Genomic DNA, 18,291 nt, shown 5'->3' on the forward strand with positions numbered 1-18,291 from the left:
AGAAGAGAGGGGTGAGGGGAGAGGGGTGAGGGGAGTGGGAGGAGGGGGAGGGGAGAGGGGTGAGTGGAGAGGGGTGAGGAGAGAGGGGTGAAGTAGAGGGGTGAGGGGAGAGGGGTGAGAGGAGAGGGGTGGGGGGGAAAAGGGTGAAGTAGAGGGGTGAGGGGCGAGGGGTGAGGGAGGAGGGAGGAGGGGAGAGGAGTGGTGACCCAGAACAGCAGCCCTGCTTGGGGTTCTGAAACACTCTGTGCGCCTGAAGGGAGGTCGGAGGAGCAGGGCCAAGCACCCAGCTCCCCTCCTGGTTTCACACTCCCGGGAAAGCGCGGAAAAGGGTCTAGACAGATGACAACATCTGGGGCCAGAGAGACAGTGCAGTGTGCAGGGTGCCCGCCTTGCAGGCAGCGAACCCCAGTTTTATCCCTGCCACCCCATATGGTCCCCCAAGCACTGTCAGGAGTGAATTTTGAGTGCAGAGCCAAGAGTAACCCCTGAGGATCACTTGCTCCATCCAAAACAAAAAAATAAATCATCAGATGACACTTGATGACACTTGAAACCCTGATTTTCTGAACTGGCAGCACATCTGCACTGGGCGGACACAGTGCAGTGCTCAGAGCCCACGTGGCCGACAGAACAGAGGCCAGAGGCCCACGAAGATGAATGGGCCAGCGCAGACAGGCCTGGCCAGCATGAAATGGGCCAGGGAGGGCTTCCGTGGCACGGATCAGAGCACGACCGTCTCCTGCTCCAGCCACCCATGCCAAATATTATTCCCTGTCATAAACACCGGGGCCATGTTTATAGACAGAGCCGGGGGACCCAGAGAGCCAGCGGAAGCGTTTGCTCTGTCTCCCACGCTCAGTGCCCACTTCCAGATATTCAAATGCTCATGGCATTTAGGGCCATGTGGGTCTCCATATTCGACACTTTCTTCCCCAGGTGTTGAGAAAACTCAGCACTCAGCCGACCAAGAAGCCAGTGCCATGTTTAAAAATGAATTTTGGGGAGAATATTGTAGGTTCACATACAGATTAAGAAATCCTACAGGGGCCGGAGAGATAATCAGCCGGTGAAGGCACTCACCTTGCAAGCAGCTGACCCGGGTTCAAGTCCCAACACCACTTATGGTCCCCTGAGCACGGAGCCAGGAGTAGACCCTGAGCACAGCCAAGTGTGGCCCCAAACCAAACTGTCAAAGACAGACACAGAGAGGTGTGGTGCCTTTCGTCCATGTTCCCCACTGGAAACGTCTAGAACAGATCAGAGCCAGACACTGTCACTTCTGGGCACCGGGGATGGGGGGGGGGGGGGGGTTGGTTGTGCTCTGGCCATGGCTATAGGATCTGGGGTCTCTCGGCATGACATGCTTACTCTCTCTCCCCCCTCCTCCTCATTAGCCCCGGGTGACCACTGACCTTGCTAGTGTCATTTCTGCTCTGTTTTTCTTATTCAAGTTTTTTTTTTCTTTTTGGGTCACACCCAGCGATGCACAGGGGTTCCTCCTGGCTCTGCACTCAGGAGTTACTCCTGGCGGTGCTCAGGGAACCATATGGGATGGTGGGAATCGAACTTGGGTTGGCCTCATGCAAGGCAAACACCCTACCCGCTGTGCTATCTCTCCAGCCCGTGTTTTTCTTTCTTTTTTTTTTTCTGCTCTATTTTTCTACATTCCCGTGCAATATTTTAAACCTTCTCTCTTGATTTAGCTACGGTATTCCTTACACATGCCGACCTGAATTGGCACACACACACACACACACACACACACACACACACACACACAATTTTATTTTCAGAGAGTGGGTATTTGGTCTACATACTGTGGTACTGTTTTGTTGCAGGTTGACTTTAGGTTGACCTTGTGACCACTCACTACTTTCAGTACTGGGGCTGTAGCAATAGCACAGTGGTAGGGCATTTGCCTTGCACGTGGCCGGCCTGGCCGACCTGGGTTCGATTTCTCTGCTCCTCTTGGAGAGCCCGGCAAGTTACCAAGAGTATCTTGCCCGCACAGCATTGCCTGGCAAGCTATCCGTGACGTATTGAATATGCCAAACACAGTAACAACAAGTCTCCCAATTTGTTGTGAGATGTTACTGGGCCCACTCGAGCAAATCGATGAACAACGAGAGGACAGTGCTACAGTTCTCTGAATATAGCTCTTCGGTATGGCTTTGCATGGCCCGAGGCATTTAAGGATCTCTGAGCAGGGTCTGTATCTGTGGGTCTCTTGTCAGTCTGCGAACTCATCTTCCTGGGTGGGCGTGGAAGACAGGAGCTTCAGCTTCCTCTACCTTCCATCACCTCCCCCGCTTACAATTGTTTCAAGCCCTTCCTCTCCGTATATTTGGTATGATATACGGTGGAAGGCTTTGGATTCAGCTATCAGGTTCATTTAGAAAACTCAGGTGGTGCTCGTGTGCTGCCTGAGCCCATGTGTTGCTGGCGCCCACCAGGCCGAACATGCGTCGCCCGAGCACATGTGTCACTCGCATCTCCCCTCTTGAGATGTGGACTTTCATGCTTTCGTGTATAATGTGGAATGTGTCTAGGGGCTCTCTCCGCCCTTGGAGAAGCCCAAGTTCTCTCTTGAGCACATTAGTCTCTCTCTCTCTCTCTCTCTCTCTCTCTCTCTCTCTCTCTCTCTCTCTCTCTTTTTCTCTCCCTCCACACCTTTAAAAACCTTCCAAATAAAACCTATTTACTTCACTGTCACTGTCCTCCCATTGTTCATCGATTTGCTCCAGCGGGTCCAGTAACATCTCCATTGTGAGACTTGTTGTTACTGTGTTTGGCATATCGAATACGTCATGGGGAGCTTGCCAGGCTTCTACCATGTGGGCGAGATACTCTCGGTAGGTTGCTGGGCTCTCCGAGAGGGGCAGAGAAATTGAACCTGGGCCGACCTGGTCAGCCGTGTGCAAGGCAAATGCCTTACCCACTGTGCTGTCACTCTCTCTCTCTCTCTCTCTCTATATATATATATATATATCAAATAAAATATATATAAAAATATAAATATACACATACACACACACACACACACAGAGCAAGGCCTGGGCACAGTCTGGTGGGTGGAGCGTATCTCCTGCAAACTGCAGGTCTGTGTTCCACGTGGCCTAGATTTACCACGTCCCTACCCGCCCGCAGGAAGTGGTGGCCCACTGGATTGCCAAAAGCCGCATCGCCATCGAGGAGATCCGCTTGCTGACCCTGAAGGCTGCCCACAGCATCGACACTCTGGGCAGTGCTGGAGCCAGAAAGGAGGTGAGACCCCACCCCCCCAGGCCCCTACCAGCTGTGTCCTCTTGAGTTTCTCCCACTCCTGGAGCATTTCCTGCTTCCTGGCGCTGGGGCCACTCCGCAAATGGGAAGTAAAGATGTTCAAGGTCAGCGAGATAGTACAGCGGGTAGGGTTCCTGCCCGGCATGCAGCTAACCCAGGTTCGATCCCTGGCACCCAGGATGGGTCCCTGAGCCTCACCAGAAGTGATTCTTGGGGCGCAGAGCCAGGAGTAAGCCCTGAACTCTGTGGGGTGCGACCCTGAACAAAACAAAGAAAGAATTTTCAGCACCTGTTCCGTACCAGTGCTCCATTTCCGGGCTGCTGGGCTGAGATTCCGGACAGCATATCTTCAGCTCCTTGAGACTCGGTAACAGAGCAGGGAAGCCCTCAACTTAGAAGATGTGGCATCGTACCACTGTGTCCCTCTGCCAGCCGTGTGTCCTCGGCAGCCCCCCCCTTCCATCCAGCATCTGGGTGACCAGTGACTGTGGGACTCTGGAAGCTTTGCCCCCTGGTCAGTACTTCATCACAGGCACCCCTTGCCCACGGCCACCTTGTTGGAATAAGAACGTGACCACTTAATCCTAAAAGCCAATAAAATGGCTAAGAGGAAGCTGGTTAGCCAAGACCCTTCCTCTCCTCCTCTGACTCCTAAGGCAGGGATGTGATCTCCCAGCTACCTGAAATTCTTTTTAAAAATAAGGCAGGTCACAACTAAATGAAGGATATTCGACCTGGCAGAGATCCAGCTCTGGCCAGCAGGTTGGACTTGCAGGCTGACTGGCCTTGAAGTCTGGCCCAGAGCCACATTTTCGCCAAGGCCTGTCTGTGTTACTTGTGGGGATGTGCGCATGGGCAGGTTCCTGTTTCACTACACAGAGCCAAGTGCAGTTTCCACCAAGCGGACCATGTCTTGTCTGAAAGGGAATGTCTTTTTTTTTTTTTTTAATTTTTGACCTGGCCTTCGTAGATCTCAATGATTAAAGTGGCCGCCCCCCGGGTCGTCTGCAAAGTCATCGATCGGGCCATCCAGGTGTGCGGAGGTGCCGGTGTGTCCCAGGATTTGCCTCTGGCTAACATGTGAGTGGCTGTCATCTCGAACCCTTCCTGTGGGTTCGTGTACTGTTAGCAGATGCCTTGACCCGCCTGCCTCACACTCCCATGAGGTTAAGGACAGTGACATTTCACTCGTGAGGGTAACAACTTCTGCATTCTCCTTGGTGCTGAGCTCTCCCGGGCTGCAGAAATAGCGGGGGTGGGGGGGCGGGGGGGCTCCCCCTGAAACAGGGCGTGGCAGGTAGATGGGTGTGAAGCTGAATCAAGTGGGAACTGGGGGGAGCTGGAGAGGGAGTTCTTGGGGGACAGATCTCAGATATGGGGTGTGTCAAGAAGGAAGAGTCCCCATGGGGACGGAGAGATTGTCCAGGAGTAAAGCATTGGCCTTGTCTGCAGCAGCAGGCCTTGCTTTGATCCCGGCACTGCCTGGGGGGCCCCAAACTCCTAGGCACAGAGCCAGGAATAGCCTCTGAGCACCTCCAGGTGTGGCCAAAGAAGAGTCCTCATTGCCTGCGACAGTGCCCTGTCACCTGTCACCAGGAGATGAGTTCTTCCTCATCAATGCCCAACGTGGAGAAAGCATAGCTGGCGTCCGAGGCTCGCCCAAGAGAACTCTTTGTTCTAGCAACCTCTGTTCGCCCGTCAAGGTGCACTTAGCTCCCTCCCCGAGCCCTCAGAGGTTCGTCTCAGGGGTGACAGCTTGCAGGGATGTTCTCTCGGAAGGCCCCGGGCTGAGTGGCCTGGATCAACCTGTGCTTGTTTGTATCTGTGCCCTGGCCAGGGTTCAGGAAGGGCGGCTGGCCTGGAAGCCCTGCGAGGGTGCTGAAAGGGCCGTGTTCCTCTCTGATAACCCTGCGCCCCCCGCTCTTGTTTTCCCAGGTACGCCCTAGCACGAACTCTGCGCTTGGCCGACGGGCCCGACGAGGTGCATCTCTCAGCCGTGGCAGCCCTGGAACTGCGGGAACAGGCCCGGCGCCTGCGGGCCCGGGTGTAGGTGGCACCACAGCCGCCCTGCCGGGATGCTCGCCTCGGGCCGTGCAACTGAGCACGGGGTGAATCACCTTAGACTCGAGCATCTAGGCCTGGGCAAAGGGCTGCAGTGCAGGCTGCAGGGGAATGGGGGTGGGGTGGGGGGAAGACCAGCATTGGGGATGGCTCTGCAGAATTCCCCCAGCACCCCTGGGTATGCCCCCAACCAAAAAAGAGAGCGATGAGTATCTCGGTCCTTGATGCAGGGTGTGTTTGTGGAATTTCATGGGTGCCACAGGTTTCAGGTAAATAAGAGATCAGACATTCCTGGGGTTGTTCAGTCTTGCATACAGGTGTTTAGCGAGGCTGTTTCTTAACACCCAAATCCCAGATCATGAAATCAATTAGAGCGCTAAAGCATGGGCGTCAACTACTTCGACTTCTGACTCTCAAAGGACTGCAGCTTTAAATTGATCTTCAAGGAAGCCTTCCAAAACTACAAATGGGTCTTTTTTTTCCTTCTTTTTTTTTCTTTTCTTTTTGGGTCACACCAGGCGATGCTCAGGGGTTACTCCCAGCTCTGCACTCAGAGTCTTCCCTCCTTCCTAACCAATGGCTTGGCAGGCAGGTTAGCACCATGGAGGGCATTTGCCCTGCAGGAAGAAGCAAGGTGGCCACAGGCCTCTGTGGCCTCTTCATGGCTCATCAGGAGGCATTTCGACACCAAATCTGAATCTGCAGTTTCAAGTTTGCTACAAAACACAACACATGGTGAGGACACTTTAAGTCATGGAGGAGAGCAGTGGGCGGTTTCGGCTCCAAGTGGCTCGAGAAGGCATGAGAGACAATCTGCTGTCCCAGACCAGCTTCACCAGTCCCCCACGGCCCAGACGCCCCCAGCTCGGGCTCGGGTGGGGGGGATCATGTGCTCCTCATGGCCCGGCCTACTGTTCCTTTGAGCTTTTTTTTTTCTTTTTGGGACACACCTGGTGATGCACAGGGGTTACTCCTGGCGCTGCACTCAGGAATCACTCTTGGCAGTGCTCAGGGGACCATATGGGATGCTGGGAATTGAACCTGGGTCGGCTGCGTGCAAGGCAAATGCCCTACCCGCTATGCTATCACTCCAGCCTGTAGCATCTCCTCTCGGAATTCCTTTTCAGAGTGATGGCACGTGGGGTGACGGCTGCTGAGTCCTTAGGACTTGCCTTCGCCCTCTCCCCGTGGTCGGGGTCTGCACTGCTTACCCAGGGCTTCTTTTGAAGTCCAGGGGTGTGTCTTTTCCACTTCACTGTCAGGGAGGTTTCTGGGGGTGCTCTGTTAAGGGATGGACATCATCCTGACCTTTGGTCTTGTACTGGGGGCCTCAGTTGTGCCACTTTGGGAAAAGGCGCTGACTCCTGACCCTCTGTGCTTTTTTTTTTTTTTTCACTTTTTGGGTCACACCCGGCAATGCACAGGGATTACTCCTGGCTCTGTGCTCAGGAATTACTCCTGGTGGTGCTCAGGGGACCACATGGAATGCTGGGAATCGAACCCGGGTCAGCCACATGCAAGGCAAATGCTCTACCCGCTGTGCTATGGCTCCAGTCCCCTCTGTGTGCTTTTTAGCCTTGAACTGTGGCTGGTGCCGTGAACCACTAGATTTTCTTTCTTTCTTTTTTTTTAAATCAAGTCTCCACCTGTTTCCAGAAGCCATTAAAGTATGCTTGGAATAATGTGTATGCGAGTCAACTTGTTTTGAAGGTAAATTTTATAACATCAAAATAGAGAACAAATCTTTCAAATGAGGATTTTGCATCCGGATTTGGAAACAGAATAACTGAAAATTTAACTCCGGAGTTTGAAGACAGTGTGAAAAGAAAAATCTCACCGATAATTTTTTTTTGAAGACAGTATGAAAAGAAAATTCTCACTGATAATATTTTTTTTTGGTAGGGGGGAGCGCTCCCATGTGGTGGTCAGGATATCAGGGTCCTCACCAGCAATTCTCAGCTAGGTTGGTGGTTCAGGAGGTTGCCTGGGATGCGGTGCTGCTCGGACACTGCGTGCTGGTGATCACCCAGGTACCCCAGCAGGGTTGAGGGGCTCTAAGACTGTCCCTGGTGATGCTCGGGGACTGAGTGGTACCTGGAAAGAACCTAAGTCAGGTGTATCTTAGATCTGAGTCCTAAACACTTGATTATCCCCTAACATTTTCAAGATATTGATTCCCTCTTGACAGACTGGATCATTTAGAGATACTGAATCAAATCAAATGTATTATTGAAATTAATTCTCCCTGTTGCTTATTCCCTCCTTAGTGGGGCTGCCATTTGAATGGTAACTGGTAAATAAAAAATTTTTCAAATAAAAGCATTTTTTGGTTTGTTCCTTGGGGACATATCTGGCTGTGCTCAGGGCTTTCTTCTGGTTCAGAGCTCAGAGGGACTCCTGGGGGACCATATGGGGTGCTGGGGACCAAATTGGGGTTGGCCGTGTGCAAACAAGCACCCTATCCACTGTACTGTCTTTCCGGCCTAGAAAGCATTTAAAAAATCTCTAAAAACTGTTTTATTAGAAAACATTTTCATCACTTGAAATGATTGATGCCCAGAGATTTCAACTATATGTATTACTGTCATCGTGTTGTTCGATTTACTCGAGTGGGCACCAGTAACATCTCCATTCGTCCCAGCCCTGAGATTTTAGCAGCTTCTCCTTACTCGTCTTTCCCAATGCTGCCATATTAGAGGCTCTTTCAGGCTCAGGGGCATGAGACCCGTTATTGTTACTGTTTTTGGCATGTCGAATATACCACAGGGAGCTTGCCAGGCTCTGCTGTGCGGGTGGGATACTCTTAGTAGCTTGTTGGGCTCTCCAAGAGGTATATCACTGTCACTGTCCTCCTGTTGTTCATCGGTTTGCTTGAGTGGGCCCAGTAACGTCTCCATTTTGAGACTTGTTGTTACTGTGTTTGGCATATTTAATATGTCACGAGTAGCTTACCAGGCTTTGCTGTGCAGGTGAGATACTCTTGGTAGCTTGCCGGGTTCTCCAAGAGGAGTGGAGGAATCGAACCCGGCTCGGCCGGGCTGGCTGTGTGCAAGGCAAATGCTCTACCTCTGTGCTATCGCTCCAGCCCAAGAGGGGTGTGTGTGTGTGTGTGTGTGTGTATTTTTTTCCCCCTCTATGATCTGTTGCCTACTGTCTGAACCTCATAAAATATGGTGTGGTAATTATGGAAGATAGGTAGGGAATGTCTTATGATGTGTTGTGCAGCCACGAATGTGAATGTGGCCCTGCAGTCCAGGATTATATATATAGCTGCCTATATATATATTATTTTTGTTTGTTTGTTTGTTTTGAGTGGGGACAGAGAATGGGCACTGGGCTCAGGAGTGCCATGTCCTCCTGTCACTTGGGCCCGGCCTCCTAAGGGCTCATGGCAGCCCCTGGATGTCTGAAACTCAGGACGCACTTTCAAAGGCCTGGAAGTCTCCTGTCTTGGCTGCTGATTGTCAACCGTTTCAGTGACAGAAGGGAGCAGCATTGTTTTTGAAGATGAAGAATTAAGGGTTATGTCTGGTACTTAGCGTTTTGTGGTAACCGTCTTCCTTGCTTGGAGACCGGGCAGGATGCCTTGTTTCCATTCCAACCCACAGAGCAGACACTCGCAGGATCTAGAGTCCCCTCCATCCTTCTGCCCTTGACTGCTGAGGCGAAAGGGAAGATGGGGCAGTACCGGCCGGGGATGTGGTTCTGTGGCCGAGTCCACGCGCCACATGCCCGGGGTCTTGGCTTCCATCCCCAGCACCAAAATGCCAAGTTCAAGACGCCCCTTGCCTGAGTCACTGTCCAACTGGGGACAGACTCTTCCTGTTAGTGTGGAAGTTTCTAGAGCTATTTCCAGAATAGCCGTGGGCATGCTGTGGCCTGGGCTCCTGCCCCAGAACTCAAGGTTGACACAGGGCCCGAAGGGGCTCTGGGGAGCTGAGGCCGGCAGAGAAGGGGCCTGTCCTGTGGCTGAGGGGCCACAATCAGAGAGACAAGTTGAAGGGGTCATCTCCAGCCGCAGGAAGACACGGTCACTTGAAAACGTGCCGTTTCTACACAGCACTCTCCAGCCCCAGGGGTCCACCCAGGGGAAGGCAGGATGCCAAAGAAAAATAAAACTGCTCAGTGAGTTAGAATTTTCCAGATAAACAGGATCCTGGGAAATGTCCTCACCTAATGCAGAGCAGATAAAGGGCATTTAGGATTTATGGTCCTGCCATGGTTATTTTCTCCTCCTTCATTCCTCTCATTGTGATCCTGTGTTTATCCTGAAGAACATCCAGAATATTCTAGCACTCGAGGGTGCTTATGACAAGTTCTGGGACAACAGGACTTTGGCGCTGCCTCTTCTCCTGTCCCCCGCCAGGGCTGGTGGCGGGGGGGATGGTGTGTGGCTGGGGTCCTCTGGAGGCCTGACTGTGAAGGACACCCGAACCCCCACTCCAGTCACTGGCTGCGCTACTGAAGGGGCAGTGGGATTGTACCTACTGCAGCCCTGTCAGCCCTCATGTCACCCTGCCATGCTGCTGGCCTGCTCCTCCCCCAGCCCCCACAGTTACCCACCATCTCGGCTTTAGAATCAGGAACTGTTACTGACCAAGGGCTGAAGAAATAGCTCAGGGGCCAGGGAGAGGCCCTGGTCCCCCTGGCCCCCCACTAAGCACTACAGGGCTCTATCAGCACCAGATAAGCAGACAAGAGGGGGGGAAGAGTGCAGTGACCGAGACTCCCCAGGAGTGGCCCTGCATGCTCTCGGCACCGTGGTGGGAGGCTCCCCCTAAATAATTTTTTTTTTGATTTTTGGGTCACACCTGGTAATGCATAGGGGTTACTCCTGGCTCTGCTCAGGAATTACTCCTGGCGGTGCTCAGGGGACCATATGGGATGCTGGGAATCGAACCCGGGTTTGCCGCGTGCAAGGCAAACACCCTACCTGCTGTGCTATTGCTCCAGCCCCATCCTCCTAAATAATCTTGACTTCAGTTAAAACGAGGTGCTCCATGAGAAAAGGCCTTGAGAGCCTTCCTGGGTCTCCTCGGTCTTGGGCTGGGACTGTGGACGCCAACTCCCCATGGCCTGTTTACTGTTGCTCCGGCCGCTGGATATTATTTTTTAAAGTGGGTATCATGGGCTGAGCCTCTCAGGTTTAGGGTTTGTCTCCTATCTGCCCGTGTTTGTTCTTTATTGTGCTTTCCAAGGTTTCTTCCACTTCATCTCCCATTTTAGCTTTTAAATTAAGTAACATCTTAAAGTTGCATTTCACTTTTTCCAAAGGAGGCTTCCTGAAGAGGTGTCCTGTGCTCTGGCAATCTGCAACGTTGATCTAGGAGGGGATGAGCCAGAACTTTCCATCTTTGCAGCATTTCTTTCTTCCTGTCTTGGCCTCTGTCCTCCTGCCTCTCTGGTGCCTGGAGGCTCCCCCTCATGAGCCTCCTTGTAAGTCTGACTTCAAAGGCGTGCAGACGGGGGAGTGGTACCATCCAACTGAGAACATGGCCCGCTCTGATCCCTGGCGGTGGTCCTCAGCTGAGAGAGGGACCACTCTCCCAGGTACAGCCAGGACATGTCCGTCTCAGGTGGCCCGGGCCTGGGACAGATGCAAACGAAGGGCTGCTTTGAGTTCTGTGGAATGTTGTCAACGTGGGGCGTGAGCATATGTCCTGGTGGAAGCAACTTTGCTAAATCCGTGACCGACTACATACTTGTAGAATTGCTTCCATATGACCATGCTTTTGAAGAGAAATGACTCACTCCTGCAGTGACTCAAGACACAGCCTCATCAATTTTTTTCTGAAATAAAGGGGACCTAGGGTTCCTCTGTTCTTGCAACACTTGGCAGGGGCCAGGGGGTGAGAGGAGTGTCCTTATAGACATTAAATTTCAGATACGACAGGCTCTGGATGAACACAAAACTCCCTACACATAGCAGCCCCAGAACTTTGCCTTATAAACCACATAACTTAAGGAAACGTAAATGTTCTTATTTTTATATCTCAGACTTTCCACGAATGGCCTTTCCTTTCTCCTGCCAAGTTATTTCCCTAAATGGGGCTTCATAAAAATATATACATTTTCCCTGGTAAGTTTGATGGCACTGCAACCTGCCATGCGACACCTGCTCAAATACACAGAATCACATCTAAAACAATGATATGATTTTCTAGTAAACACCTGGGTCCATGCAGCGAGTCTTTCTAGCCTCACCGTGGTGGAAACATCCAGAATCAATCGTGTTTGTCAAAGCTTTCCTGATGCTAGTTCTCACAAAGTGTGAAGTTTAACACGTTATCTAGCTTTCAGAACAAAGACATTCCCATGGGAGTGCCTAATGGACCAGACTTCCAAAGGCAGGGTATCGGGGTCAGGCTGCAGGGGGCTGTGGCCCCCAGGAACACAGGAAGTGGTATAGCCAGTTTAAGAACTTTGTTTTTGTCATCAAACTTATCAGGGCCACCTATCCCTCAAAACACACAAACAGCCTGGAGACATACCTCTGCTCCAGCATGGGGGAGCACAAGCAGCACCCAGGAATGTGGCTGCAATGTGGACGGAGGTGCTAGTGCTGAGAGAAATCGCAGGGAGGAATACAGACACGAAACGAGGGCAGACAGGAAGGAGTTCTTGTTGTTTTGTTTGGGGGCCACACCCAGCAATGCTTGGGGTTTACTCCTGGCTCTGCACTCAGAAATTACTCCTGGCAGTGCTCGGGGAACCATATGGGATGCCTATGGGATGCCGGGGATCAAACCCGAATGGGGCGTATGCAAGGAAAGTGCCTTAACCATTGTACTATCTCTTCAGCCCTGGGCGGACAGTATTAAATGAGGACAAACATTTGGCTTTGATTATAAAACTGGGATGACTATGCAGGTAGGGTGAGGGAGTGGAGGGGAATGAATGAAGATTGAACCAGAGGTGACCGGGGACAGCAGTGGAGGCTTATGGGGGCTTCAGTGGGGTGCAGTAGCCTGGTTCATCAATGCCATAAATATGAACACTACTGGAACCGTATGACCTACACTATGATTTAAAGAAAGTTTTAAAAACCAAGAACAGCTGTCCTCTCAGGCACAATCTCTTGCTGAGATCTCGGTGTCAGAACTTTTGACTTCCTGTTACTTATTAGTTGTGTGATTTCCAAGTAGCTGCTTTACCCGAGAGGCCCTGGTCATTTATCTGGACTCGGGATTGCACCACTGAGTACGGGAATGTTCTAAAACAGAGTCAGGGTGGGCATATACCTTACAGTCCCTGAGAACTGTAGGAGTGACCCCAGAGCACTGAGCCAGAAGCAAGCTGTGAGCACAGCTGGTTGTGGCTCAGAAACTGGCAGAGAAAAAGAGCAAGTGCTATTTCTCAAGACAAAACTGACCCATGGATTAAAATCATTTTCAATACTTATTACAATTAATTCTTGCAAATACAATTTCTCTCAAGTACTTCAAGGACAATAAAACGTGTTCATTTAAGCTTTCCTAAAGCACTCCTCCTAAATTCACTTATTATTATTATTTTTTTTTTGCGATGGAGGGCAAGAGGGGTTGCTCCAAAGCAGTCCTCAGCATACCTGGGCCCCTCCCACCAGCAGTACTCAGACGAAACAGGTAGTCGGTTCAGCATAAGGGTGTGGAGGGTGCTGCTGATGGGTCCCACAGGGCCAGGGACTCAGGGTGGTGCTGGGGGGGCGGTCTCCAAGGTCACAGCAGCAATGCTCAATGTCTTCCTGGGCTGTACCCAGAGATGCTTGAGGGACCATGTGGTGCTGAGACTCAAACTTGGGTCAGATACATGCTAGACACATGCCTAACTGCTGTATTATCTTCTGGCTCTTATGCCAATCCCTTTCAGTGAAATTATCTTTTATGACAAAGAACTGCCTAGAAATAGAGCCCAGCTAGACACTGAAATACATACCTGGGTTGTTGCTCTATACCCTTGAGAGATACATTAATAGGACACTTGCGTTACTGATTAATAGCTGGGTTTCTGCTGTCGTCCTCACACAGTTGCTTCTGGCTCTCCAAGTCAACCCGTGGGGTAGGGGTACCTCTTCAATAAGAAATGTTTGAACACTGCCACGTTTCTATTTTGCTACCGTGTGTCATCACACCAGAAGTCCTTAGTGCTGAGATCTAAGACTTGAAATATCTGCTCTCTCTTACCCTCTGAAAGACTGGCACTGATGTGTCAGTCCCACAGAAGTATTTCTAGCCAGCCTGACTGGACTGAGTCTTGTATGGGAAATAAGTGGGCTGCGTTAAGCACACTGGGTGTTCTAGTAGTTAGGAGGTGATCAGACATCAACATGGCTGTCTACAGGAAGAGTGTGACTATACCAGGACAGTCTGTGAACCACTGCCCATCAGAAAAAGAAATGAGGTCTCCAAAGAAAAACTAAGCTAGAACAAATATATCTCATTAACAAAGCAGTCGATTCCCTTTATTTTTAAAATTTTATGTACATATATGAATGATCTGTATAATGTACATTCAATATAGAAAGTCTTATGTTTGATAATGTATAGAACATTTCACAATTACACTAATCTCTTATATAACATCTTGACATTGTTTTTAGATTAAATTTTTTTTTTTTTGCACAAGCTCCTTTTTCATTCAACTTGGTAAAGCCGGTTTCTACATATGGACGTGTATTGTGAGCGCTTGGGTTAATGACTGAGGAGAGGGCGCCTGGGACCCGGGCCGGGCCGGGCCTAGTAGTGTCTGACGGGCGGGCGGGCAGGCGTTCATGTGACTTGATACAGGTGAAGATTCCTCTTTTCCAGGAACAAGTGACTTGGTTCAATTACTGTAGATTGCAGCTCAACCCCACAGCACACTAATTCAAAAAAACATTATAAAAACTAGAAAGAAAGTTTTGTCTTTTTGATTCACAGTCTTGTAAACAGATATAAAGGAACAAAATGTGCTTACATACATCAAGAAAAAAAATTCTTGTGTACCCACTGAAGTTGATCCACAGAGTGCTTTCTGACAATGCGATACTATTAGAATCACTGACGTTTTTCCCCTAAATAAAAATATATTTATAGAAAAAGGAATAACACTGTCGTGAAACCAGGAGAAAGGCAGTAAGAGTTTGCTTCGACGTATCGGCTGGAGGAATGTGGAGGGCACTGGCCTTTCAGCGTTCATTGTCTCTCACGAAGGTGTCAGGTCTGGTAGCCAAGGTCACCGGCCTCGTGGTCCACGGGTGGCGGCAAGCTGGACATGACGGAGGAGGATGTCCCTGCGGTAAGGTAGCCAGCCACTCCAGGCCCTGCAGGAGAGAAAGTGCACAACCTTCCTGAGAGCTGTGCTCTGCACAAACACTGACCTTCACACAACCTCAGAACCCGCACAAATGCCTGGTTCCAGAAGGGGAGGAGCTACTGGGACCATCTCCAAGTGCAACTGTACCTTAATAAGCAGCTGCAGAGCCTGTTCCCAAGGTCTGCCTTTACTCTATGTCAAAGTTAAAAACCATGCCAAGGGTCGCAGAAGATACAGTAGGTGGGCATCTGCCAGGAATGTGCCTGACCTGGGTGCAGCCCCAGGCTCTGCCCCAGAAGAAAGCCCGGAACACCTCTGGGTGTGCGCCCCTGCCACCCCATTCAAGATTTATGCTTTTGGTGTGGATATATGGGGAGGAAAAAAAAAACTCCTGTTCTCACATCTGGGAAAGTCAGGCTTTCAAAATATCCAGGATAGGAAAAGACTGATATGTCAAGGGGAAAGAAAGGGGAAGGGAGGAGGCGAGGGCAAACAGGAAGGACATCCCACACCTGGGCAAGCCGTCCCAGCCCTACGTGATGAAAGGCCCCATCACTGCACTCCCAACATCCAACCTGAAACTACCGTCACTGGGTGCAAAGAAATGCTATGCCGCCAGCACCAAACGGACAGGGCCAACACCAAGGCCTCGCTTTCTGCATCTGCTACGATTCTGGACAGATAGCAAAGACCTCCTGGCATTCGAAAGGGTGAGATCTCAAACTGAACACTTAAGTCTGACACTACACGCCATCCAAAACAGAGAGCCTGACCTCCATAGCTAGAAGCAAACAGAAAAACAAGTATCCCAGTATTATGCAATCAGTGTATCAAATAAACAAACAGCTTGAGCTTTAAACGTGTTATTTCTGGGTCTCAAGCAGTGAACATGCTTTTATTTATGATACCCACAAATTTCCTCCCGAGGAGAAAAACCCTTTAATTCTTGGTCAGAGGACAAACCCAGATGACAAACATTCCATACACAAAAATACACACTTTGAGTTTCAATCTGTTACTGCGACAGAAATGAAAAGATGCTACCTTGTAACTGATACTGGTGTTCCCAAGGAGACAGTTCTGTGCAATTTTGGTGTGGAAATATGGGGAGGAAAACAAAACAAAACAACTCCTGTGCTCACATCTGGGAAAGTCAGGTTTTCAAAATATCCAGGATATGAAAAGACAGATAAGTCAAATGGGAAAGAAAGGGGCAAGGAGGAGGCGAGGGCAAACAGGAAGGACATCCCACACCTGGGCAAGCCGTCCTGGTACGTACTTTGTACTAGCACGGCACCTTTCTTTCATTACCTGGACCCCAGCTGGGCAAAGCTGTGTTTCAGGCATGAGCGCACGTTGCAAATGTGCTTCCCTGGCTGAGATGGGCATTCTACAACACGCCCAAGGATCTCCCTCAGTGGGAGCTGGACTCCGAGCAAAATACTCCAAGTGCTGTTTTCAGCGTACTCAGGGCAAAAAGGAAGCTCCAGTGATGTCTGGCGTTATGTCGTAGGGTAACTAAGCCGGTGTGGCTTACCTGTGAGGTATCCTGCCGTTTGTGAGTCAGAAATAAACAAGTCATGTTTCTGATCTTTGAAGGCACTCCACACTGAAGAACGAGACAGGATCTCATTCACCTGGGGAGGAAAGCAAACACTCTCAACATCAACAAGGAACTGGGTGCTGGAAGATCGAACTGCAGAAAAAAAGCTGAACTTCTAAGGCCAGAGGCAGGGCCCTGTGAGGCTAGAATCAAAGGCGGAATAAGACCTAACGTCTCTCCAACGCTACAGAGCCAGGCGCTTCCAAACCAAAACTAAAGGAGCTGGGTCTGTCACTGGAACTTACACTTCGCTGACTCAGAGTTAATTGGGGAAGGTTCCAATATGGAATAGTTTCTTGTGACAGCTGACAGTGTGGTCTGGGCTCATGAAGTCTTCCTGAGGAAAGGGCTTGGGAAGACAGGGCCACAAACTTGTACTAAAACCTTGAAGCAGTCTTTTGAATTATGGGTTATGACCTGTTGGAAATTAATGGATGGTGGCCAGCACACCTGAGAAAATGCAGTAGGTGAGTGTAGAAAGCATCCGAGTATCATATACTAAGTGGGAAACAGTTCTCCCATACATGTTGCCTGTGAGTATAATGTGTATGTGTTGGATGAAAACAAAAGACTTTGCAAAGTAGGGCTGGAGAGAGAGCACAGTGGGTAGGGCATTGGCCCTGCATGCGGCTGATCTGGGTTCAATCCCTGGCATCCCATATGGTCCCCAAAGTACTGCCAAGAGTAATTTCTGAGCATCACCAGGTGTGGCTCAAAAACCAAAACCCAAACTAAACCCCCAACAAAACAAAGACTTTTCTTTGTGATAAAGATTTAAAAAAAAGTAGGAAACGCTAACTTAGTGGTTATTTTTCACACATTAATCTTCAGGCCAAATAGTTACTGACACGTTGGATGTGGCGGGTACCATGGACACCAAGGACAGACAGACAGATTTGGCCTTGAAAGTGCTTAGAATCTAGTGGGGGAGACTAGGGTATAGCGGGAAGCATTAGTGGAGACACATAGGGGAACTGTTTCAACTTGGGGAAGATGCGGAAGTGGTGAGTAGGAAGGGTGGGAGGGTTCCTTCCCTTGGGGTGAAAGGTGGTGCCAGGGCTCATTTGCAAGTTTCACCAACGGGGTGGCAGCAGGCAGAGGTGAAGAGAGAACTTCCTTGTGGTGCGTGAGCATCTCTGATTGGCTTCGCCTCCCCCCACCCCACCCCCGCACAGCCCTTTGTTATGACTGCAGCAGTGCATGATGCCTCCTCGCTACATCATTTGAAATTGTTCAGTTGGATGATGGCAACAGTTTCAGTTGTGACATACAAATAGCAGAATTACTAAAGGGAAGCTTTTGCCCAATTTATGCCTGTAAAAAAAAAAAAACAGAAAGAGAGGGATAGACATAGAAAGACTGCATTCATCTGGGGAACATAAAGTAACAAAATAGGAGACTAACATCCAAGAATGGCCAGGATTACTACCAGGAATTTTGCTCCATGGCTTGGAGGCCAGCCACACATGCTAGGGGAAAAGGCAGCTCAGATAGAGAAGGTAGCACCAAATAAAGGGTGTTGGGAGGATCCTCCCAGGATGGGAGAAGCATGCTGAAAGTAGACTATAGACCAAACATGATTGGCACTCAATGCCTCTTTTGCAAACCACAACACCCAAAAGGAGAGAGAGAACAAAAGGGAATGCCCTGCCACAGAGGCAGGGGGGATGAGGGGTGGGAGGGATACTGGGATCCGTGGTGGTGGGAAATGGGCACTGGTGGAGGGATGGGTATTTGTTCATTGTATAATTGAAACCCAAGCACAAAATTTGTAAGTCTACAACTGTACCTCATGGTGTCTCACTAATAAAAATAAAAAAAAAAAATTAGGAGGCATTAACCAAATGTTCCCGTGTTGAGTGGACGAGCAAACCATGGCACAGTCAGGTGAATAAACATTAAGGAGCAGCTCTAAGTGGTTCACAAGGTGTTTTCGCTGTGTGAATGCCACGAGTGTAGCTAAACAAGCAAACAGAGCACAGTCCCTGGCCTCTTAAAACGGTGGGTCACAGAATTGAAGAGTGAGGACCCTCGGAAGAGTGGTGCAAAAAATGTGGCAACAATAAAAATTT

The 18,291-nt window shown here is 50.0% G+C and overlaps 2 protein-coding genes across 2 annotated transcripts in view; one reads left to right on the top strand and one right to left on the bottom strand.

Annotated features, from left to right (window-relative positions):
• The window catches only part of ACAD11 (acyl-CoA dehydrogenase family member 11), a 92,803-nt gene extending 87,364 nt beyond the window's left edge, over nt 1–5,439 (top strand). The window contains exons 18-20 of the mRNA XM_056129670.1: nt 3,148–3,264; nt 4,253–4,362; nt 5,218–5,439. Coding sequence (XP_055985645.1) covers nt 3,148–3,264; nt 4,253–4,362; nt 5,218–5,332 — 342 coding nt within the window. The 3' untranslated portion in view covers nt 5,333–5,439. The remainder of the gene's footprint in view (nt 1–3,147; nt 3,265–4,252; nt 4,363–5,217) is intronic.
• Nucleotides 5,440–13,756: 8,317 nt separating this feature from the next.
• Nucleotides 13,757–18,291, bottom strand: part of DNAJC13 (DnaJ heat shock protein family (Hsp40) member C13) — a 127,655-nt gene continuing 123,120 nt past the window's right edge. The window contains exons 56-57 of the mRNA XM_056129669.1: nt 16,154–16,253; nt 13,757–14,623 (exon numbers count right to left, since the gene is read on the bottom strand). Coding sequence (XP_055985644.1) covers nt 14,517–14,623; nt 16,154–16,253 — 207 coding nt within the window. The 3' untranslated portion in view covers nt 13,757–14,516. The remainder of the gene's footprint in view (nt 14,624–16,153; nt 16,254–18,291) is intronic.

Source organism: Sorex fumeus, unplaced genomic scaffold (assembly GCF_029834395.1).
Source record: "Sorex fumeus unplaced genomic scaffold, SorFum_2.1 ptg000072l, whole genome shotgun sequence".
Taxonomy (NCBI): Eukaryota; Metazoa; Chordata; class Mammalia; order Eulipotyphla; family Soricidae; genus Sorex; species Sorex fumeus.